The sequence below is a fragment of the Augochlora pura genome, chromosome 5 (genome assembly GCF_028453695.1).
Source record: "Augochlora pura isolate Apur16 chromosome 5, APUR_v2.2.1, whole genome shotgun sequence".
NCBI classification, from domain to species: domain Eukaryota; kingdom Metazoa; phylum Arthropoda; class Insecta; order Hymenoptera; family Halictidae; genus Augochlora; species Augochlora pura.
The window spans coordinates 17,976,068-17,998,904 of record NC_135776.1 but is presented as its reverse complement, the minus strand read 5'-3'; the positions used below and the strand labels follow the sequence as shown (position 1 = coordinate 17,998,904).

Here is a 22,837-nt window from a genome sequence, read left to right as displayed (position 1 = left end):
TTTGGTACATCCCGTATATGTCATTTCAATGTTTCGATAAAAACAGCAAATGTCACCTCGTAATATTTCCTTGGAATTTCGAAATTTTTATAATAAAATATGTAATCGAGAAAAAATGCGTGCAAAATGTGACTGTTTTATTATTGCTGCAAATGGTGCACTTAAATACTCCAGTTGGTATTCTAGTAGGAAAAATTGTGGACGATAAATTATACTTCGCATAAAGATAATATATAAATTTGCGCATAATTTGGAAGAATTTTGTACTAGAAATCCTAAACGGAAGGCTAAAGACACCAAAAGGTTACTGTAACACGAACTTCTGCAAAATTACATTTTTATTATTTCAATTCATTTGTGTAGGGTGTGTAGAAAGCACTGAATTTCTTGAATAATAAAATTAATTTATAATGTCCAACATAAACAAAGTTTATTACATTCTGCATAGTAAATATTATGTAACATCGTTGAACTACAGGATTACATTAATCGAAATTATACTCTTGGTGTAAAATAGCGTTAACTGTTAAATGAGCATTCAAATATCATCTACTATACAAAATTACCCTATGTATATTCTTCATTCATTATACGAAATAGAATTCTGTAATGAAATATTACAAAATATTAGAAATAGAAAGTACATTGTTACTGGGGAAATTCGTGTGAATATTATTTTGTCAATATTAATTATTATTTTTACAATTTGTTATTGCATGAAATAGATCTTTCGGTGTGATTTTTACTTAGTATATTGAAAATCTCATACAGTAAAATTTCTATACAAATAACTTATTAATTCGTTCACACGTAGTTATTCATTAGAAAGTAATACTTAAAGAATACTTACGTCTCACTGTCCAACGGAGCTGTGCGAGGAAAAGATTTTTAAAATCGAAAGCATAACTTCCGAACTGAAGCATGAATTCCGCAAATATATCGTTCATGATTGTCGTGTGTTATGCTTTTTTTTCTAGGTACAAGAATTACATTTTCGAAATATTACATTTAACGTTGCTTTATAGAAATTCACTGCATTCGTTTTTAAACTAGTTGAGATCATGAACTCGTCACAATTCTCATGTAATTTTCATACAAAATATTCGTAATAGAATGTACTTATGTAACAAACCTGGATAAAATATGTATAAAATACGTACTTCATGATTGTACTCTACATATTTCTAATAATTCTTCTCTAACTGTTATTTATATATAACATAAGTCAACAAATGATATGCTTACACTATGGCATCTTTACAGTATGACACTCGCATTATTAGCTGTGTGGAATTGGCGTTAGATTTATTGAATCCTATAATTACAGGCGATAATCATCTCGTGTGTAAAGTACTTCAATTCAACTACAGCTAGAAATTCAATCACTGATTTGTTATTTGGACACCATATGTATACCATGCCTTGTTACGAGCCTCGTTAGCTGTAATGAAAACAAATTTCCCAAATTTAAACACCTGTGTACATGTTTCCCCGTATTCTCCGAAGACAATAATTACTTTGTAGTTGGTCTCCTTGATGGCTCTGACGCTGTAGGTGGCGGAGGCGGACCCCTACGTGCCAACTCTTCTAAATAACCCATTAGTAAACGAGTTCGTTCAGCGGCTGCTGCTTCCAATACAAGAAATCTTCGATCCTTCCTTAAAATTTCCTCGATTTCTGCCAAATGTGCATTGTTTTCTTGTACCTTTTTGTACGTTTTGTCAGTAATTAGCTTTGTTTCCTGAAATTAAACATTTCGTTAGGAGTTCTTCATTTTTCAAGTAAAATATTTTAGAAATAATCATTGGGATAATATGTGACTACGCATTATTTGAAATGGTCATTTTCTCGACTTTGTGTATTTTTATGAACGCTAGATTCCCATTTAATTAGTTAATGTGCACAATAAAAAAAACTGTTGTATAGTTTTAAATACCTGAAGGAGTTCTCTAAAATCAGCTTTTGCTGCAACAAGTTTGTCCTTAATATATTCCTTGAATTCTTTCTCGCATTTCTGTAAGCATTACGGTAAAAACATTATAATTATAAATAACATAACGAATTTCGATATAACAACTAAATGTTAGTAATTGATAAGCCAGTAGAGAATTTGTGAATTTAAGCCTGCAACTAATTAAAATTAGTATCATATTTATTCTGTTGTTGCTTTAAAAAATATGCTAGTTAATAGAATATCCCTTTTCCACGTTTCAATTTTTACAAAATAAGCTATGAAAATTACATACCCGATCACTAGATGAAAATTTGAGATATCTGGGGTCGTCTTTTAATAATTTTTTAGTATCTCTCCACGATGCAGTAAGTTGCGTCGAAGCACCTACTTCGTCAAGAAGCTCTCGGAATTTGTCACGCTTTTTGCGACTGAGTTGTTCTATATGTTCATTAAATAGTCTTTCCTTCTCCTCTCGGTCCAAATTCTCCGCAGACTCCCATCTATGATCTTTCCTCAATTGTCGTTTTGCTTCTCGCCAGGCTAGATCACCATTTCTCACCTGTACAAACAAACACGCATGTTAGACTAAATATACAGAAACTAAATCTGTGGATTAAGCAAAATTATCTGTGTGCACATTAACAAATTAAAATCAGATATCTTGTTCTTGAAACTATAACAATTAGATTAAATCACACAAACGAGGTACGTACTAAGTCTGCAAGAAGAGCACTGAAATGTTGCACCGCTTCTGTGTGTCGATGGTGCTGCCTCTCTTTGTCCCTGTCACGAAGATGGGTAGCAAGGGTTCTTTGAACTTCCCTCTCTCTTTCACGAAGACTTGCTTCTGCTCTTCTTTCACGTTCACGTTTTAGTTTTTCACGATCCTCTTCCGAGTCAGATTGATCTTCTGCATCTTCCTTCTATACAAATAAATATTACATATAATTTATTGTAAAACTAGTCAAATAATGCAATTGCGTACAGTTGCTTAACGTATCGTTGCTAAATACTTACGTCATTTTCTTTTTTCATTGGTTTCTCGTCATTGTCTTCGATTTCACCACTTTCTTTCTCTACTACTGGTTCCTTTTTGTCTTTGCCATTTTCTTCCGCCGGTACTTCGCTTCTTCGTTGTTTTTTGTCCTTTGAACTATCCTTATCTGCCCGATCCTTCGAAGACTTTTGCTTGTACTTATCAACATCCTTCCTGTCCCTATCCTTCTTTTCTGACTTGTGATGGTCTTTGTCCCTATGCCGGTGGTCTTTATCTTTCTCCTTTTCCTTTTTCCTTTCCTCTTTTAACATACGTATGTAATCCCTAAACCAATCCTCCCGTGTGCTTGCTGACTCTACCACTCTGTACCTCCAATCAGATTCCAACTTTTTCTTACAATCACTCCAATGCGAATGTCTGTCGATGTCTTTGTGTTCACGTAGCATCGCTATGAATTCCTTTTTCACCTGAAACGCATTTATCATAATAGTTTTCATTATTGAAGAACGAACAGTTCTTGCTTATACTCTAATTTGTACAATTCTGTCTCAAAATTGAAGCTGTATCTTTTTCATTCTTTTTTTTTTATCTTCTTAAGTGTTTCAGTTTTAATATCATGCACGCTTAATATTTTCTCAACCAATGACTTATACATGTTCTGCCACATTACAATCACTTTAACAACATATTGTTATCGTAATTATTATTAATTAGAAAAAAAAGTTAATGACTTGTAATGTGGATCAAACTATTTCAACTTGCAAACCTTTTAAATGGTTTTCAAACTACATTTTCGTTAGGGGTAGAAGAAATAGTCATTCATGTCATTCGTTCGTGTCAGAAGGTATCGCAACGTTAAGGGCTCTACTTGTTGGAATTTTTAATGAAATAAGCTGTCGGATTCGCTGAAAAAAATTATAATCATTATAGCTGTAAGAATAATTATTTTCAACCGAGTCATCATTAAACATTGTGCGTATCGAAATTCAGAAAGCAACGAAACGAACGATTCAAACAATTGTCGCCAGATATAATGAATAAAGGATCTGCTTTTGTTTAATGATGAGACGGAAGCATAAAATGAATAGATTTATATCTGCTGCCCTTGCTGAAATAAAAACAATCGTTAGTATTATCATCACGAGATTTTGAAAATATTAAAAGCTTTCAGCCGTTCAAATTACGAAACGAGGCGTTATTATTCCAAACCATGTGTTACCACAGTACCTTTTTAGTACATATAAATCTATAATCATCATTACTGTCAAGCATACTATGATGATATTGTGTAACATGAATATGGCAAATAAAATTCTAAACAAACAAAAACAGAAAATCTTACAATCAATTTATCTGACTCGTATCTTTAGAGGATCTAATTAAGAAATTTGCTTGAATGAGTTATTAGAATACATTGTACAACCAAACATCTAATACTATGGTTATACTGTGCTTATTAATGATTTTCATGTATTCAACTTTTTTTTTAGTGTTTCATGTTTCTGGTTCCTGTACTTTAGATTACTGTGATTTAAAAACCAAGGCATTAAAAATTCCCATTACGTAATTTGTGAACGACCTACAATTTTAATATAATTAAAATAACATGTTAATGTACTTGACTAATCTTAATACATGTTCAATTTGTATCGAGAATACGATTAGAGCTCATAGATGCTGGCACATTTTGGTCTTGAATTTACCCTTACAGTTATTACTCGGATCCTGACCCTATGTATATTTTAGAAGTAATTAAAAATTTGTGCCACAACTTTAAATAACTTCTATCTCAGTAGAGTTGTTTGTAAAGTCCACTTCTATTTTTCTTAAGACGAAAGCAGTCAAGGTTCTCTGAAGGATACAAACCAAATTTCGTGAAAGCACACTCATTCTATTACATCTGTGTACTCATATCTGATGTTTTGCTAGACTTCTTTAGAAACAAAATGCATTGTACCTCTTGCAAAGTAAAAATATTTGTTATTTTCACAACGTTACAAAAAAAAAAAAAAATAAAGAAAAAAATATATACCATTATACGAATTCAGATGCAATCGATTAATTTTGAATTTGAGTATCAATTTTAATACAAGTATTGGCATAAGAACAATATCTAAACGTACAAAGCAGTCTAATAAAAAAAAATTAATTATTTCGCTCACGATTGCCCTTTTTACAAATATCAATTCTATTACTCCATCAATAAAATTATTATCAGCAGAAAAATATAGTTAACGAATATATGAAATTATATTTATTTGAAAATACAAAAAAGAAATTTAATTTGTTCTTATGTCGATACATTTGACGCGATAAAGTCTGGTAGCTTCTTTCTCAAGACAGATAACGGTTCTCTATCTCCAGGAAACAGAATAAGATCTGTAAGTACACATGGGAATTGATGCTACCACCTGGGTGTACCACCCCTTCTAACTGATTTCTATTCAATTTCATTGAGATTGGTTTTGATCTTTGGGGAAAAGTTAATCTTTTGAAGTAACGAGGATTACGAGTAATATACAAATACCGAGTTCGTTCATTCTCATGACTCTGCTTTGGAGTAAAGAATGCGGCGCGCGAGGGTGTGCCAACTGTGCCACGCAGTGTAGGTGGGGATGGTAGATGACATCATCCATGCCACCAACCAGCTTCAGAACCAAGCCACTCCACATACGGAACCTGTCCTGCCTGCCTCCTGACTGAAGTGGAGAGTTTAGAACACATAAGTACATAAGGAACCGTCACATACTAAGATTTTATTCTCTACATCTCCCATCTTACAGCTACAAAACTTTTGTCTATCGAGAAAATCTACTGGAGTAGAGAATTATTAGAGAAACTTCTCCTGGTATGTGTTCTTCAGCCGTTAATTTTAGGAATTCATATTAGATAATCTTACAAGTGGAACAAAATAGTAACATACCTATAGAACCTGAAAGAATTATCAATTATCGCTGAAAATGTAAACTCATTAGGTATTATCCTGTCCTATTTCAGATCAGAACATTTTTTAAGTACTTCTTTGCTCGTATCTCTTATGTTAACGCACACCGTGAAATCTCACTCAACAATAGCATATAATCTCATTGTTCTTTAATGAACAATAATGAAATGTAAATTTTGTTGCTTACATACAAGAGTTCGCTAAACAAAGGACTCGCTTAGCATTCATTTAACTGTTATGAATGTATACGTAGTATATGCTATGTCTAGATTTTATTTGTTGTATCTTTAATAATATACTATATGATTTCTTTGAACCAAATGGAGGATGTATGAATGAGAACCTTAATGAAGTCTGTTATGGGAAAGGGAAAGGTTTGATGGTATTGTATCCAAAAAGAACTTCTGTTTCATATTATATTGATATCTTTAGAGAATTGAGGTACCCTGTATTAATAGTAAAACAATAAAACGAAATTGACATGATAAAAAATATTGGACAACTTCAAACATATATGAAAACTAAGACATATTCTCGAATAGTTGTGACCAAGTCTTAAAAATAATGTGTAGTTCAAAAATTGTTGAACATATTAACAAAAGAGGTACCACAATTCTCAAATATCTTTAAAATCTTGGTATACTTTTGTCACGCGAATAAGATAATGTAATTTTAGAATTTCTTCTTACTTATAGCATTGAATATCTAAATTATTCATAAAATTTTTTGTTTTATATATTGTAGCTTGAATCCTGGAAAGTAATGGTTGCATTGCCGATAAATCACACATATCAATAATATATAAATACCTGTTCTCGTTTTGCTGTTTTTTCCTCTTTTTCCTTTTTTCGCACTTCCAGAAGATATTCGTTGAAAAGGCTCTCTCGTTCACGCATCTTTTCTACATTCTTAAACCGTTCATCACGCCCATGTTTTTGAGCAAAATCACTAAACGATGATCTACATAAAAGAAATCAATTAATTTTATATTCAATTAATAGGCGACATATATTTGAAAATTTAAAAGAAACTTTATAAAATCTTTACATACTTCCCATGAAGACCAGCTTCTTCTAATAATTTCTGGAATTGTTCCTTCCGTTCTTTCATTTTGTTCCTCTTTTCCCGCCTTTCCTCTTCTGCCCTCTCCTTTACGTATTTCTCGAACACTTGTTTCCTCTCCTTCGACGTCAAAAGTAGGTACCGTGGATCAAATACTATTTTATGGAGTTCTTTTTCCCATGTACTGAACGCGGACACCTATTAAACCCGTTAAAATATAAAATATAATATAGGCACATAGTATTAGAATAGTCATTCAACTGCGTTAGATTTATGAAATCTTACATCTTTCTCTGCAAGCATATCTCTGAACGATTTAATTCGTGTTTCCAAGGGAACAATTGCTCTTTCTCTAGCAGCTCGAACTTCCGCTTCTATTGCTGCCTCTTTACCGATATCAATGGTTTTCTTATTTTCCTTTTCTTCTTCCTCTTTTGGTGTTACAGCTGGTGTAAACACAGTAATTAATATAAAAATTGTTTAATATAATGTTCTCTTATAATTCACCATTTTGATAGACAACATTCAGAATTTAAACAAAAATGCATTATCTTCTGTCCCCGAACACTCCTTCAAAACTAACTTATCTATATTATATGTATAAAAATTACTTTTAGCTTCTTCTTGTTTCATTTTCTTTGCTGGTGTTGGTTGGTCATCGTCACTGCTTTCACTTGTATCTGACTGACGCGATGTTTTAGTTGGTACAATTGCATCCGGCGGGGTAGACACCATTTTGTCAACATCCTGTCGGCCAATAAGATCGTCTGGTCTTTCCCATACTGATATGCGTGAAGAAGGATTATAGAAAAATACACGTCCATCACCCGTCCACACAACACACCTGAAAACAAAAGGTTGGTGCTTATGTTCAAATCAAATGTCGTAATTTTACTAAGTTGATGTTTCAAAGTATACCAAGGAGTTCCAGGCACTGGTGTGCTAGAAATTGGTCTAGACTTATCTTGAGGTTTAGCAACCTCTTTAGGCGCTGCTTCTTCTTTTTTAGGTTTATTAGCATCAGCTTCTTTTACGCTATCTTTGGTTTCATGATTACTTTCTTGCTGCTTTTCTTGTTTGGTGGGCTCAGTGGCAACATTATTATTAGTTACTGTGGAACTAGTGACAACAGTATTTGTAGAATTTACAACTGCTTCCTCCGCCTTTTGTCGTAACGCTAATTTTGCACCTAATGGTATACGTAATTATAATTATTGCTTCATTTTACTCTTTTTTTCAGAAATTTATATTATCAACTACGTACTTTCAAGATCTTTTAAAGGCTGTGGTTTTTCCCAAACTGATTCACCAGCTTTACTATTATAATAGTATAATCTCCCGTCTGGAGCACGGTGCTCTGTCCATACTATAGCAGACGCTACTAGTTCCTGATCAAGCTGTGCCAGTACAGCAGGATCTTCTGCTGGTGCTTGTGGAGCTATTACGCCGTGTGGCATTTGTGGCATACCTAACATATGTATACTTTTTAATGAAGTACAAAAATAACATAAAAGAATCTCTTATATAGAATACACGTAGTTTATATTACCCCAATTTGTTTGTGGTGGACCATAGCCCCCAAAAGGTTGAAAACCTGGTGGTGGCATACCAAAAGGTGCTGCTCCAAATTGTGTTGCAATCGGACCCCCGAATTGATTTGGCATCCTATGTTGCATAGGTATCATATTAGGGGGTGGTTGCATCATATTTGTGTTTACTGCTGGAGTATTCATAGCTGGAGTTCCAGTGACAGTTGCGGGTGCAGCACCTAGTGAACACAAGAATTTTTAAACTAATAACTTGCAAAACGTAATAAACTTTACGTTATTCCATGAAAATAGTAATAATACCATTCGTTTGAGTTGTATCGGATGGTTGTGTGTTAACATCTGGAGTTTCACCAAGTGTGGGAGGTGGACCTGTTCCAGGTGGTGCTGTACTAAGTTGATTCATAGCATCCGCATTATTTGTAGAAGGTTCACTATTTTGAGAAATTCTATTCTCACTGATTTGACTTGGTGTAGTAGCCGTGGATGTAGGGGTATTAGAAGGACCGCTTTGTTTAGATGCTCCATGTACCAATTGTTCTAGCTACAGGACAATAATTATATCTATAAATACAATAAATTGTGCAAAAAGTTTACAACAATAATCTCGCATACCTGATCTTGCACCATGACCTTAACATTTGGTCCCTCTGGTTTTGTCCATGTAGTTTCTCTTGTACGTATATTGTAGTAATAAGACTTTCCATCTGGTGTTTTTGTTTCCACCCATACTTCTCCATTGAGATCTAAGCCTGGAATGTTTGCTTGTTGTTGTGCTTGTTGCTGCGGGGGCTGCTGCTGACCTGGAATCTACACCAAAATTTCCTGTTTTACATTTAACTTACAGAATTGATTTAGTTTTCTGTAAATCGAAATTTACGTTATTCATATTTGGCGGTCCCATTCCAGGAGGTGGTCCATATGGGCCTGGACCTGTCCCAATTGGGCCATTCATCATGTGTGGCGGTGGCTAATAGCATATAAAGTTAAATATCCCTTAATCAACTAATTGAGAGAATTAAAAAAAGTACAAGAAATAATTACCATTCCTGGAGGTCCCATTAAATTTGGAGGTCCCATCAGATTCGGTGGTCCCATAGGTCCCCAACTGGGATCGAATGGCGGAGGTCCTCTAAAGCGTGGTCCAGTTGGCCCTGGCGGACAATTTGGCCTAGGAGGTCCCTCAAAAGGAAAACCATTATTTGCGCCACGAAACATCGGTCCTCTGGGTCCAAATCCTCTTCCTCGAAACCTTGGAGGCCCACTTCTCATAGGGAAATCAAACCCACCTCTGCTACGACCCCTTAAATTATTGTTATATATCCTGACTATATACTTTACGTACCATACGTCTGAATCATTCACCCAAGTGTAGACATCATCTTCTTCCTGAGTTTAACTTTATATTTAAGCAATAAAAATTTGGTGTAAACAATTTCACGATTATTAATTTCGGATAACTTCGTATTTTCAAAGGCCTCATTACCTTTGTCATTTAATACACCAAAATAAAGAAAAAATTTTACTCGAACAAAGAAAAAGATTTATAGAACGAAAAATATAAAAAAGTATTCACAGCATACCATACTGAACAGTTTGTGGGTAAATCATTTCATCGTATAGGAGCGTAAGTAGAAACAATAGTCGTATCTCTATAGTATTTAAAATATTAGATGGTTATTGTAATAAGAAATTTGGATCGTTTGTATTAGATATGTTAAGGGGATAGGTAGGATTACGGATGGGACAACTTAACCTTACTTCTTGCTTTTTTATTTTCGACGACGCGTAACTCAACAAATGTATGGGGTGTTAGGAAAAACTGTAACGCACCTAAAGCCTCCTCGTCCTCGAGGTACGAAATGTCTATAATCTTCTCCATCGTAACCATAATCCTCACTTTCTTCCATGCACTCATCATTATGTTCCTGTTCATTATTAGAAACGGTCTCCGTAGCCGCAGAAACTTGTTCAGTACTCGCTTCCATTTTACGTTAATACAGAAATTAATATTTTCTTTTCTACACGCCCATCTATTTCTTTCCTCAGGCTTGCACAAAAACGCCGCAAACAAATCACTATTTTATTCGATGTAAGCCGTAAACATATTATTGCCAACATAAACATTGAATTCTCCTAGCCATTCTAACAGTGATACAAACATATCGCCTTTACAACACGGAATCAAGAACTACGTGCGTGAACATAGTTACGATAATGTCACTGCATTAATATGCCCAACCAATGGCGATAGGAGGTAAATTCAAATACACATAGATCAAATACAATATTAAAATAATATTACAATACTGACTTAACTTTATTTCTTATTATACTTATACATATCTTGCCTATACATATTATGTACAGATCAGTGGATCAAGTATAGATATTACAGATAGGATCAATACACTTTTCTGCTTATGGCTCTCAATTGTACAGATTCTAAAAATCACAGATTTAACGTTTCTACAAACTATGGTGTAAATCTATTCTTACTCTATGTTACAGACATTGCATTTTCCAGGGTGTTCTATGTTGCACTCGCTGTTGATTACTGTCAGTGCCGTTGCTCGATTAGACATTTTTTTATTGGTGTGACGATCATTCGATTGTAAAACTCTATTACCGAATTGATTTTTTATTTAAACAACTATGAAATGATGCAATAGAAAAATATACCAAACCATTTGAAAAGTAAAACTTGACTAAACTATCTTGGAAATTAATAACATAACAAAAAAATCACTTTTACCAAGTATATCTCTTTCTATCACGCAAAAGTGATTTAAAAGTTAGGTCGTCTTGCATTTTAACATTTTACGAAACAATCAACTATGTACGTATATACTTTTAATAGCTTGTTTCTTTCCTTTCCCATTTCCATTGTAATATCTAGGAAAAACTAGATTCTGCGTTAATTTTTGCTATGCATATATTGTAAAATCAAATTTATACTAGCAGATTTAAATTTCTTTCTTGTCATTTTAATAAAAGACTTATTTTTATGAGAATAAATAAGAAATTAAATAATCAAACGAAAATTTCAGGCTACTAAAAGTAGTATAGCGATTTCTAGAAAAAAGAAAGGAATTGTATTAATCTGAAATTATGTACATACACACATACATATCTGCAGAGACGCCTGCGCACAAAAAATAGATTTTACAAAAAACGTCAAAGTTTCGGTTCTTAAGAATCCTCTTTGTTAATGGCTAATACTTTCTGACATGTAAAGTATTGTGTACCGTATAGTTTGAATTCGAATATTCGTTTTGTCCAATGTGCTAACAGTTGTAATAGCCAATACGATATCGAATGTACTGTATTTAAATCCATTACCTCCATATCTTAGAATATTACACGAATTTGTTTTTCAAATCTTAATGAAGCATATTTAAAGAAATCTTAACTGCTGATTTTTTTTATTTTTATTCCTTTTCTCGCATTCGTAGGACGTAAAACTTGAAATATTATTCATTTACAAACAGTGAATTCACCGTTGTGCCGCAGTTCTCGAGATTAAATCTGCTATTAGAACAACATGATTCTCCTCCTAAGTCATCCTTAAACAACGGTGATAACGTTAACAATACACTACCAGTGAAAAATCAAGTCAAGTAGATTATTTAAAACTATTACACAATGACAGAGAGGAACAGAACGTTACGGTCCAAAAGGACTACTGGCAATGATGAACCAATTAGGTACATACAATGGTTTATAACATATCACTTATAAGTAGATAATTTCTTTTCGAACTCCCAGCATTTTTAGAACTCTAGTCCATACGCTCTTGCAATGTACATTTTTAAATCTAAGAGAGCTATTAGTTTCTCTGAAATCAGTCTCTAGTTCTATATGTCGATTGTAGCACAAAATTACCAATCCATAAAGCGTTTAATATTTGAAATATTCTTATCGTAATATTCTACATAGTATTAGCAAACAGCTTACAAGAGCTGGCTCTGAATCCAAGACTCCATCAACCCCAGTAAGACCTACACGTAAAACAAGAGCTAGTTCCATGGAGCCAACAGCTAATATAGAAAAAAATCATCTTAAAACAAGTAAAAATGAATTAGTACATACTCCTGCTAATACCAGAAAACGTAGATCTATATTATCAACAAAAAAACCTATAAGTGAAGAAAAGGAAGAGAAAATAGTTCCTATAATAGAATTGGAACATGTAGTGCCCAATCTTAAAGAAATAAATGAAGCAAGTATGTAATTGTACAAAACCTTATAACTAAATTCACTTTAAGTACTTTCTTTACCTCAACTTAAATATTTAATTTGTGCATTATAATAAAACTCTGACTAACACTAAGATTATCACATTAAATTTTAGGCTCTGAAAGTATCATTACAGAAGACACAAATAAATCAATGCCTGCATCAAAGAATTTAGTTGATACAGTTTCTGAAGGTACATGTAAAGAAGAAACAGATGCTGATATGAATGGTAATTTCGATTCATTCAAATAATACTATCTCTTCATGAAGAGATTTTCGCTCATCATCAATGAGATTAGATTTTAATTTGAAAAAGATTGATACTATACAAAATTTAAAACTACTTTACAAGCAAACTAGTTGGAAAATAACTTTAAGCAAACAAGAAGTATTTAAAAATTATTTCATTTTGATAGCAATAAGACTGAGTTAATCTAATTTAATCTATATCCAAATTATTACAGCCAGGAAAGAAAACGCTATTTCCGTGGAAAATTCTCCTATGAAAGCAATTGAGGAAGTAAAAATGGACATGCCTATTAATAAACTCATAGCATCAGATAATAGTGAAAGAAGTTTAAATGATACCATAAATTCTACACAAGTGGAGACATTAATAGAAGGTGTATCAAAAATACAGCCTCAAATCTCATCCGAAGTCACACCCAGAAAATTAGGACTGAAGACTGCAAGTTATGCAAACAAAACTATAGAAGAAGAAGATGAACTTCTTGATAACAAAGAGAACCAAGAAGCAAATATTATTGAAAATTCTAAAAATACAGATGTCGCAGTTTCCACTGTATTATTGCAAAGTCCAAAACTTGCAAAGAATAATATATCTCTAGACAAATCAGTTAAAGAAAGTGATGAAAATGCAGATAGCACAGACAATACACGAAATGTGATGGTAACTGATACAGACTCATTAAGCGAAATTCAAATTTTGAAGAATACAGAAAATGTTAATGACAAAAAAACATTAAGCCCTTGTAGTAATAGTGAAGATCAGAATACATCATCTGCAGATATGCAGGTTGAATCAAGTAAAGATGAAGAAATAGACACTGAAAAGTCTCTTAGATTAAGAAACATTACAGAAGGACAACTACAGAATACTACATCAAAAAATGAAACAATTAATAAGAATAAAAATGTAGAGACACCTTTAACTTCAAATATATCCAAAAATCTAGCAGATACAGATCTTATAAAATGTTCCAACTTGTCTGATGCATCTATTGTGAAAGCATCTACAACTTTGATATTACCAACTAAGGGATCTACTAAGGACGATTCTCCTAGTCTAGAAAATGAAGGGAAGGAATCTTCAGACGTTGATACGAAATTAACTGATTTTGAAGCTAATAGTGTAGCAAGAAATGAAGATAATATAATTAATGAAACTGAAGGTTTCAGTGATGCACAGTCTCCAGCTAAGCAAGATGACAAAGTGCTTGAAACAAATGACAAGACTCAAAACAGTTTAAAACTGGATGACAGTCTGATGTTCGAAAAGGAATCTGAAATTGATTCCAACACACAAAGTAAAATAGAAGAAAATGAAATTTCTCTAATATTTGACAGGCAGGACGAAAAGTCGGTGGACGATGATCACCCCGATGAAAATGTATCCACAGATTTATTTCAAGATATTCCAGCTGAAGAATGGAAAGAAAAGATTTCCGATATAACTTCTGTGCACTCCATGTCAACAGAAAGATTAGAAAACGAAAGCGAAAATGAATGTGATGATTTTGTTTTGGTTGACAAAGAAGCGTCCCAAACATCAGAAAGTACGAACAACGAGAAAGAGAAGAAATCATTAAATTACGATTCTGACGATACAGTTCTATTGAAAACGAAAAAAGATGATTTGAAAGGAAAAAGAGGGGGTACAACTTCGCCAGAGGTTCAATGCGAAATGAGTGAAAACAAATTAGCTGCAGTTATAAATAGACGGAAGTCGATGCAGCAGGAAGAAATTAACGAGAGAAAAAGTGTACGGAATGATCTAGAAGTTGAATCAGAAAATGGAAAAGAGTCTACACAAAATCAAGATAAAGACATACAAAACGTGTCTATAACAAAGTCTACTGCGATCAAAATTTCTAATAAATATACCCCTGCAAGTAATACTTTAATCGAAGATTCAGTAGATAGCAATTTGACAACTGAAACTGATCAAAATTTAAATATGTCATCTACAGAATCACCTTTTAATAAGAGGAATAGTAAAAGTAAGTTATATAAGAGTGTGTGGAGCACACCTAAACCCGTTAAGAAACTAAATGATGAAATTGAGAAATTCAGTGAAGCTGATACTGTGGAAGAAATCGAATCATTGAATAAATCACCTATTGGATCTCCATCAAGTACAAGCGATACAAGTAAATTGAATGAAAGTATCGACTCTGACATTGAAAGGGAATACAATCTTCATGGTGTGGAGTTGATGGTGTTTTCGGATGATGATGTACCAGGGGATGAGTGTAGGGCATCCGAAACTGAATCATCAGATCCAGATGATCATGGATCTGATCTGGCAGATTTTGTAGTCAATGATGATGATATGTCTGAAGAAGAAATCGAGCCAAGTGAAATCGACGAGGAATTATACAGTCCGGAAGATGATGATGAAGAAAAGTCTAATGAAGATACGATAGATAAACAATGTTCGAAAATACAGGTGGAAGAAGAAAACGAAGAGGAAGAAATTGAAAAGGAAAAACAGAAGGAAACAGATACAGATACTCTTAGAAAAGATAAACGTAAATCTACAAAGTCCAAGAAATTAAGTTTAGCCAAAAATAAAGATAATGATAGAAAAATTACGAAGTCTGAAATCGAATCAAGTAAGAAAAAGAAGAGAAAAAATAAAATAGAAAGTAGTGATGATGAAGTTTATAAAGGTAATGAGGAGAAAATTGAACGTAACAGGAAATTACGTAATAGAAATATCGTCAATGCAAATGAAACTGGCAAGACTAAGCAAGAAGTACAGGTGCAAGAAAGTAAAGGAAAAGTAACTAAGAAGAAACAAGGGAAAGTAGTTACAGACAAGAAAGTTGAGGTCATCCGAAACAAATTTGTAGACACTGCTGAAGAAGGATGCAGTAAGTTTGATGAAGCAATACAATTAAATTTATCTAAAAATGGCAAGAATGTTAAGAGGAAAGCAGAAGCTGAAATAGTTAGTAAAAAGATAAAAAAGAACAAGGTGAAGAATGATGATGATGAGCAAATACAGAAGGAGAACGCTATACAGAATTATAAAAATCAAAATGCAAAATGTAGCATGGTAGAATCTCCGAGGAAAGGTATAAAACGTCTTTCATCTGATGTTATTGGGAGTCTTTCAGATATTCGTATGAACGTATTGAAGAAGTCCAAGCCTAACGAGCCTAATCTGCCGTCACGTTCAAATCCTTATTCGTTGCTTAAAACAAGTAAACTAAATGCTGAGCTTGATCTCATCTTCTTAAGTTCCTACGGAAGTACAAGCAATTTTTATGTTGAGAATCTTCAAAGACTGAAAAGAACTAAAACGAGTAGAGAAATACAGTTATTCAGGCAGAGAATTCTTGACAAAAAAGCACGTATAGCCAACAAAACATTTTTTTTACATAAACAAAATAAGTTGTATTAAATAGTTGATTTTTATCACGTCTCGTTGTTACTTGGTAGGCGAACTACAATAGCTTGAAAATTTATATTAATATTTTAAAAATTTTGTAGAGGTCCTAATAGTGTGGAAACTCTCTCCAAATAATTATTTCACATCTCTTTTTCAAAATTATAGAATCTTTATGGTTCTAATTTTTGTGTTCATGTTAATATCTAAAAAATTACATAACAATAATAGTTGAAACTGTGTGATTACTGATGTAATCTTAATACAAAGATTTCGTTATAAAAATTATTATGGTTTTGATACTTTACTGTGACTGTGTATAACCGATAGTAAGTATCGTAGTGTAGCAAAAGTAACATTCTAATCAGCATATTAAATAAACGTTTGTCAAGTACGGTCCCTATAAATTTGATAGAAGTGATATTTTTATTGTGTTTAAAAAAATATTTGTGCCAACTTTATTGAAAGAACTGCAATTAAATAAAACGAGTAGAAGCGTTACTAAATCTTTGACGAGTTTCTGTACAGTTTTTTATATCATATATTATTGTTCTGTATTAAATGTCAAAGTTCTATGGATCATTCAGTTCTCGTATTACATAATGTTTTTGGAGTTATGCTTCAGAATGCATTCGAGACAAAATAAATACCATCCTGTTGTTTATTTCTTAGGTTTATATCACAATAATAAAATTGAAGCAATATATGTTATATTATGATGCACAACCATGTGGAGAACATTTTTGTAAACATAGATCATTAATAATTATTATAAATTTTAACATCGTTAGATTATCATACTGCACTAGAAATGAAATGTTTTTCTCATTTTAAATTAAACAGAAGATAAACTAATGAATACAAATGTAAATAAAATATTTTTTTGTTATATAATTTGCATTTTGTGAATGTATAACGCTTAAAAGTTTGTTAAATTTATAATGTTTAATGTTATTGAACCTTTTCGTTATTAGTATTATGTACATGTTCGGCGTAATAACTAATAAATTACTTCCACTTAGCGTATAGTTTTAACTTAATAATTAATTAATAATTCTGTGCATAATTATTTAACCATAATCTTTTTAGGAACTCTATTTTCAAAAAAACATTTGTTCTTTTTGAAAAAAATATGTTTAGTGGAAGAATTATCACAATTGTATTACACAAAGAATTAATGTGAAAGTAGGTTGTTATTTTTATTCATTATCATACCGGAATAGAATCATTTCCTAATAACCGAATGAAGCTTTCTTTGACGTAAACTGTAGGTTACTAATTATTGCAATTTTAGTTTTGATAGACGTATGAAAGTATAATAAAGAGTAATTTAAATTATCCAATGTATGAAAATCTTCTTGCGTTACGAAAAGGCGTGCATACAACCGATCCACAGATTTAATTTTAATTGTCGGACGATATTAATCTCATCTGCTACTCGAGAATGCATTACCAATTCTATGATGGAATTCTATATCAAGAAGCTTTTGCAAACACAAAACAATAAAATTAATCGCTTAACTTGCCTTCACTAAATATTTTCAAATGATGAACGATTGTTTTCTTCTATAGTGGAAAGATAGTCAACGCTGTTTGCAAAAAATAGTTCAAGACTAAAGCAATTAAAAGTAGTATGAATAAGTTATTTTTTATAATACAATCTACGTTTTTTACAGGACAATGGCGTTTATTGATACATTTACATATTTTTATGAAGAATACTATTATTCTATTCCTATGTGTATTGCCCAACAATTTCTGCTGTGTTATTAAAATCGTAGTTCTGCAATAATTTTCTGTATCAGTAGAATACAACATATTTAAGATATCGTTTGAAGAATGGTTTACTTTCATAAATGCAACGACTGTATTTTGAGCTGTGACTTTATATTTCATGCACGTATATGTATGTAAACGATCATAAATCTAATTAATGTTCCTTTATAATTTAACCGATCATAAACACTATATTGCTGTCTCGAACATCGTATTGAATATTATAGGAAAATACATTTAAAATTATGTGATATATTAAATCATTACTATCAGAAATGCATTTTTTCATTAATTTAACAAAAGTATTGGTTCCGAAACCTTATTTTACAATCTGGATTAAAGATCTGACGAAGAGAAAAAGGTGCAATCTGTAATACAAATTATACATAGTTATATGTACATATACCTGGAGGCAGCATCTGTTTACTACTGAAGATGTACATACCTATGTCTTAAGAATGCGAATCTATAATTTTTCTAAATTTTTATTTATAATTTCGGGAAAATCAATTTTAAAAAGGAATTCTAATAACATGTAAAAATTATAACGTCTTTTATTACATGTATAATGGCGGTACGTAATATGATTTCTGGAATCAGTTTAAATAATATATACAGTAAGAGAGACACAAAGAGGTGTACCAATATTTGCCGAAATTTTTCAATCACAGTAAAGATCTTAAAATTTTAATATCCTACTTATACAAATAACTTTTTCTTCAATCTTCTTTATAACTAAATACCTCATTTGAAAAAAAATATTTTAATCCAAAAATTATATTTAATATAACGTATGTGGGTACTGGTTACCAAGATACAAATCTTGTTTATTCATTGTTCTGACAACAGGTGGCAAATAAATATAGATACTAGGGAAATTTTGACGATAGTTAACATGTCTAATGTAAGGATTATAAAATTTACTAATCTTACACATAAGTTTCATTAAAGTCGATTTATATAATTTGAAAGTTGTTCTAAATGATGAGATTTGCAATGTATATTTCAAGGTAATCTGAAAGGAAGACACATTTAGAAGCAATTACCAAACCATATCGTCGTTCATAAAAATTTTGTATTAAATATAATAGTTGAAAATTAATAATTGGAAGCCTAGGAATATTTGTATCTCTCACTAAATAATCATTAGTGAAACTCAGGAATAAATTTCTAAAACAAGGCCGCATTTGTGCTTCCATAGATAGATTCATAAAAATAATAATATATCATTTTTTTTTATCATGAAGCTAAAGTTTCTTTTTTTGATATGAAATTATTATGTAGAATAAATAAAATAAACACGCTTCTATTTCTAATAGATTCTACAAATTTTTTAACTGCTATAAACATGCAGTGGCATAACGTTGCCCAAACAGATTATGTTTAGATCTGTGAAAGTTTCTTAAATATAATTATAAATGCTTTCATTTATTTATTCATATTTCATTTTATCTAGATTTTTTATTTAATGCACAAGTATGTATTATATTTATAAGTTATTTTTAATTTCCCGCGCATTTCGTAAACGAAGTAAGTCAGCCCATGCGTGCACACATACATACATATCTACATACAAAATTATGAATCGCATTTCTTTTCAATTTAAATTTGACTGTAACAAATAATGTTACGACCTACGACTCAACTAAGGATTACTTGCGCATGAAAAATTTAAAGGACATTGTAATTTATCGTAAGAATTAACGTACAATTTCCGAAAGTTACTACACAAGAACACTTCCCATGACGAATATCCTGTAATAGGATATGTATGTATGTGTCTTTGAGCATGAACAAACTATACATAAGTAACTTGTGTACAGTTAAGTCAACTTGAATTTCGATCATTTGGACGTTGGCACATGTGCATACCCAAAACATTCTACAGCCCCGAGTTTTATATTTATTTATTATCATTTGACGAGACAATTAAAAAGAACATGTCACGTGTAAAAAATGTAGATACCGAAATGGAAGTGAAGCCAGGTTTGTACTTTATCATTTTTCATTTGCACATACGCACGAGGTTTCGTCCGGTTAACGACTACATATAACAATCAATTCGGCATTGAATACACCATAACGTACATGAATTAGTTCCATAATGTGAAATACAATAAAAATTCACCTTCTAAATGTTTGAGACATCTATTTTATAAAATTTCTACCGAATTTTCTTTATTTTATTAGTCCATTCTTTATATTCATAGGTCGCAGAACTCGTAGTATCCTTAATTCAGAATCAGTTGATTCTCCGTTGCGACGTAGTTCACGTGTCAAATCTGCTGGTAAGCAAAATGAATCTTCACCTGAATCACCTTTAAGCGACAGCAATAATGTTAATAATACACCGACACTGAGAAACACAAGACGTCGAACAGATGCCTTAAATAACTCTGCACTAACAGAGAGGAGTAGAACGTTAAGGTCCAGAAGGAATTCTGGCATTGATGAACCAACTAGGTATATACAATAATAACGTATCAGTTATAAGTAAATGATTGTTTTCAAATTCCTAGCAGTATTTAAGAACTGTAGTCCTACACTCTTACAATGTACATTTTTGTCCTTCTTTCAACATTTTGAAATATCAATTACAAATCACAACTATACTTTTAATTCTGATGCCTGATGTCTCTTGGATGACAATAACTTTTTAAGAACTTATATGTCAGGATACTGTAGATTAGTCATGATTATCTTCATTTAGTTTATTTTTATCTATATTTAAAATTGTATAAAATTGCCAATTTATAAAATATTTAGCATGCCAAATGTTCTTATTGAAATATTGTCTATAGTTTCAGCAAGCAACTTACACGAGCTGGCTCTGAATCTAAGTCCCCTCCAACTACAGGAAGACCTATACGTAAAACAAGAGCTAGTTCTATGGAGCCTACAGCAAATATAGAGAACAATGATATGAAAACAAATAATAGTGATATAGCACATACTCCTATTAATACCAGAAGACATAGGTCTATATTACCAACAGGAAAACCTGCAATTGAAGAAAACGAAGAGATGATGATACCTGTCGTAGAATTGGACCGTGTACTGCCCAATCTTAAAGAAATAAAAGAAGCAAGTATGTAATTGTGCTAAATCTTATAACTAAATTCACTTTAAGTACTTTCTTTATCTTAACTTAAATATTTAGTTTGTGCTTTATAACAAAACTCTGACTAACACTAAGATTATCACATTAAATTTTAGGCTCTGAAAGTATCATTACAGAAGACACAAATCAATCAATGACTGAATCAAAGAATTCAGTTGACACAGTTTCTGAAGGTACATGTAAAGAAAAAACAGATGCTGATATGAACGGTAATTTCGATTTATTAAAATAATACCATCTTCTATTTTACGTTCATATTATACGCGTATTAAGTTAATGAAGATGTTTTCTTTAGCTTTAACACGTTGACGCCGGCGTGTATCACCGGTGGGTCACACATGTCTGTCTTGTGTGGTGATGTGCATTTGCTTATTTTGCTTGTATTTCACAAAATAGATAGTACAGAATAAGTTATTTTATCTCGGCATTAAAAACAGGCATTCAATAATAAAAACAAAAATTCAATATTATAAACTTAACATAATTATTTAATTTTTATTAAATTTTGGGCGTCGCCTCACAAGGGAAAACTCTAAACATCGACGCCAGCGTGAACGTGTTAATAACAAAGGGCATAAAGATTATTTCAATATGATAATAATAAAACTGAGTTCTAATTTAATTTATATATAAAATTATTACAGCAAGGAAAGAAGACACTATTTCTGTGGAAAATTCTCCTGTGAAAACAATTAAAGAAGTAAAAATGAACACGCCTATTAATAAAGTCATAGTACCAGATAATAGTGAAAGAAGTTTAAATGATACCATAAATTCTACACAAGTGGAGACATTAATAGAAGGTGTATCAAAAATACAGCCTCAAATCTCATCTGAAGTCACACCCAGAAAATTAGGACTGAAGACTGCAAGTTATGCAAACAAAACTATAGAAGAAGAAGATGAACTTCTTGATAACAAAGAGAACCAAGAAGCAAATATTATTGAAAATTCTAAAAATACAGATGTCGCAGTTTCCACTGTATTATTGCAAAGTCCAAAACTTGCAAAGAATAATATATCTCTAGACAAATCAGTTAAAGAAAGTGATGAAAATGCAGATAGCACAGACAATACACAAAATGTGATGGTAACTGATACAGACTCGTTAAGTGAAATTGCACTTAATGACAGTATAGATGAGAAAGGTTCATGTATTGAAGTATGCGAAGATTCGAGTTTAGATAGCAATATTGTAATTTTGAAATGTCCAGAAAATGATAATGACATAAATTCATTAAGCCAGTATAGTGACACTGAAGATCAGAATGGAACATGTGCAGATATGCGTGTTGATTCAAACAAAGATGGAGAAGTAGGCGCTAACAAGTCTCTTAGATTAGAAAACAGTACGGAAGAGCAACTGCAGCATGTTACTTCAGAAGATGAAACAATTAAGAGTGATAAAAATAATATATCATCTGGAGATATGCATATTGACTCAAACAAAGATGGAGAAATAGCTGCTAACATGTCTCTTAAATTAGAAAACAGTACGGAAGAGCAGCTACAGCACATTACTTTAGAAGATGAAACAATTAAGAATGATAAAAATAATACATC

The 22,837-nt window shown here is 32.0% G+C and overlaps 4 protein-coding genes across 5 annotated transcripts in view; 3 read left to right on the top strand and 1 right to left on the bottom strand.

The window, feature by feature from the left end:
• Positions 1–413: 413 nt before the first annotated feature.
• LOC144470336 (transcription elongation regulator 1) lies at positions 414–10,587 on the bottom strand. Of its 2 annotated transcripts, none has more exons than XM_078181337.1 (20): positions 10,338–10,587; positions 9,549–9,807; positions 9,385–9,474; positions 9,120–9,314; positions 8,808–9,048; positions 8,507–8,725; positions 8,222–8,425; positions 7,876–8,146; positions 7,569–7,801; positions 7,243–7,403; positions 6,947–7,155; positions 6,705–6,855; positions 2,972–3,418; positions 2,668–2,877; positions 2,247–2,513; positions 1,937–2,014; positions 1,518–1,741; positions 1,246–1,441; positions 851–1,132; positions 414–604 (listed from the first exon to the last, which is right to left on the bottom strand). In XM_078181337.1, exons 1-18 carry the CDS (start codon positions 10,490–10,492, stop codon positions 1,438–1,440), a joined length of 3,618 nt encoding a protein of 1,205 aa, XP_078037463.1. In that variant the 5' UTR covers positions 10,493–10,587; the 3' UTR covers positions 414–604; positions 851–1,132; positions 1,246–1,437. The 2 variants fall into 2 exon arrangements, with proteins under 2 accessions (XP_078037463.1, XP_078037464.1); XM_078181338.1 differs by having other exon boundaries at positions 9,549–9,795.
• Positions 10,588–11,732: 1,145 nt separating this feature from the next.
• LOC144470335 (uncharacterized) lies at positions 11,733–18,188 on the top strand. Its single transcript, XM_078181335.1, has 4 exons — positions 11,733–12,211; positions 12,444–12,730; positions 12,859–12,972; positions 13,208–18,188. Exons 1-4 carry the CDS (start codon positions 12,150–12,152, stop codon positions 16,390–16,392), a joined length of 3,648 nt encoding a protein of 1,215 aa, XP_078037461.1. The 5' UTR covers positions 11,733–12,149; the 3' UTR covers positions 16,393–18,188.
• Positions 18,189–20,006: 1,818 nt separating this feature from the next.
• The window catches only part of LOC144470338 (uncharacterized), an 8,258-nt gene continuing 5,427 nt past the window's right edge, over positions 20,007–22,837 (top strand). The window contains exons 1-5 of the mRNA XM_078181343.1: positions 20,007–20,139; positions 20,364–20,616; positions 20,955–21,241; positions 21,370–21,483; positions 21,919–22,244. Of these exons, the coding sequence (XP_078037469.1) occupies positions 20,016–20,139; positions 20,364–20,616; positions 20,955–21,241; positions 21,370–21,483; positions 21,919–22,244 (1,104 nt within the window). The 5' untranslated portion in view covers positions 20,007–20,015. The remainder of the gene's footprint in view (positions 20,140–20,363; positions 20,617–20,954; positions 21,242–21,369; positions 21,484–21,918; positions 22,245–22,837) is intronic.
• LOC144469961 (uncharacterized) overlaps positions 22,362–22,837 on the top strand; it is a 1,997-nt gene continuing 1,521 nt past the window's right edge. The window contains exon 1 of the mRNA XM_078180715.1: positions 22,362–22,767. Coding sequence (XP_078036841.1) covers positions 22,362–22,767 — 406 coding nt within the window. The remainder of the gene's footprint in view (positions 22,768–22,837) is intronic.

What these genes read in the sequence shown, in the direction of transcription:
- LOC144470336 (XM_078181337.1), bottom strand. Translation starts at nt 10,492, where the DNA reads ATGGAAGCGAGTACTGAACAAGTTTCTGCGGCTACGGAGACCGTTTCT. An exon ending in GCCTTTAAAAGATCTTGAAA is followed by an intron (nt 8,147 to 8,221) that starts GTACGTAGTTGA and finishes GTATACCATTAG; the next exon opens with GTGCAAAATTAGCGTTACGA. An exon ending in AAACAGCAAAACGAGAACAG is followed by an intron (nt 3,419 to 6,704) that starts GTATTTATATAT and finishes AATGCGTTTCAG; the next exon opens with GTGAAAAAGGAATTCATAGC.
- LOC144470335 (XM_078181335.1), top strand. Translation starts at nt 12,150, where the DNA reads ATGACAGAGAGGAACAGAACGTTACGGTCCAAAAGGACTACTGGCAAT. An exon ending in TAAAGAAATAAATGAAGCAA is followed by an intron (nt 12,731 to 12,858) that starts GTATGTAATTGT and finishes ATTAAATTTTAG; the next exon opens with GCTCTGAAAGTATCATTACA. An exon ending in AACAGATGCTGATATGAATG is followed by an intron (nt 12,973 to 13,207) that starts GTAATTTCGATT and finishes AAATTATTACAG; the next exon opens with CCAGGAAAGAAAACGCTATT.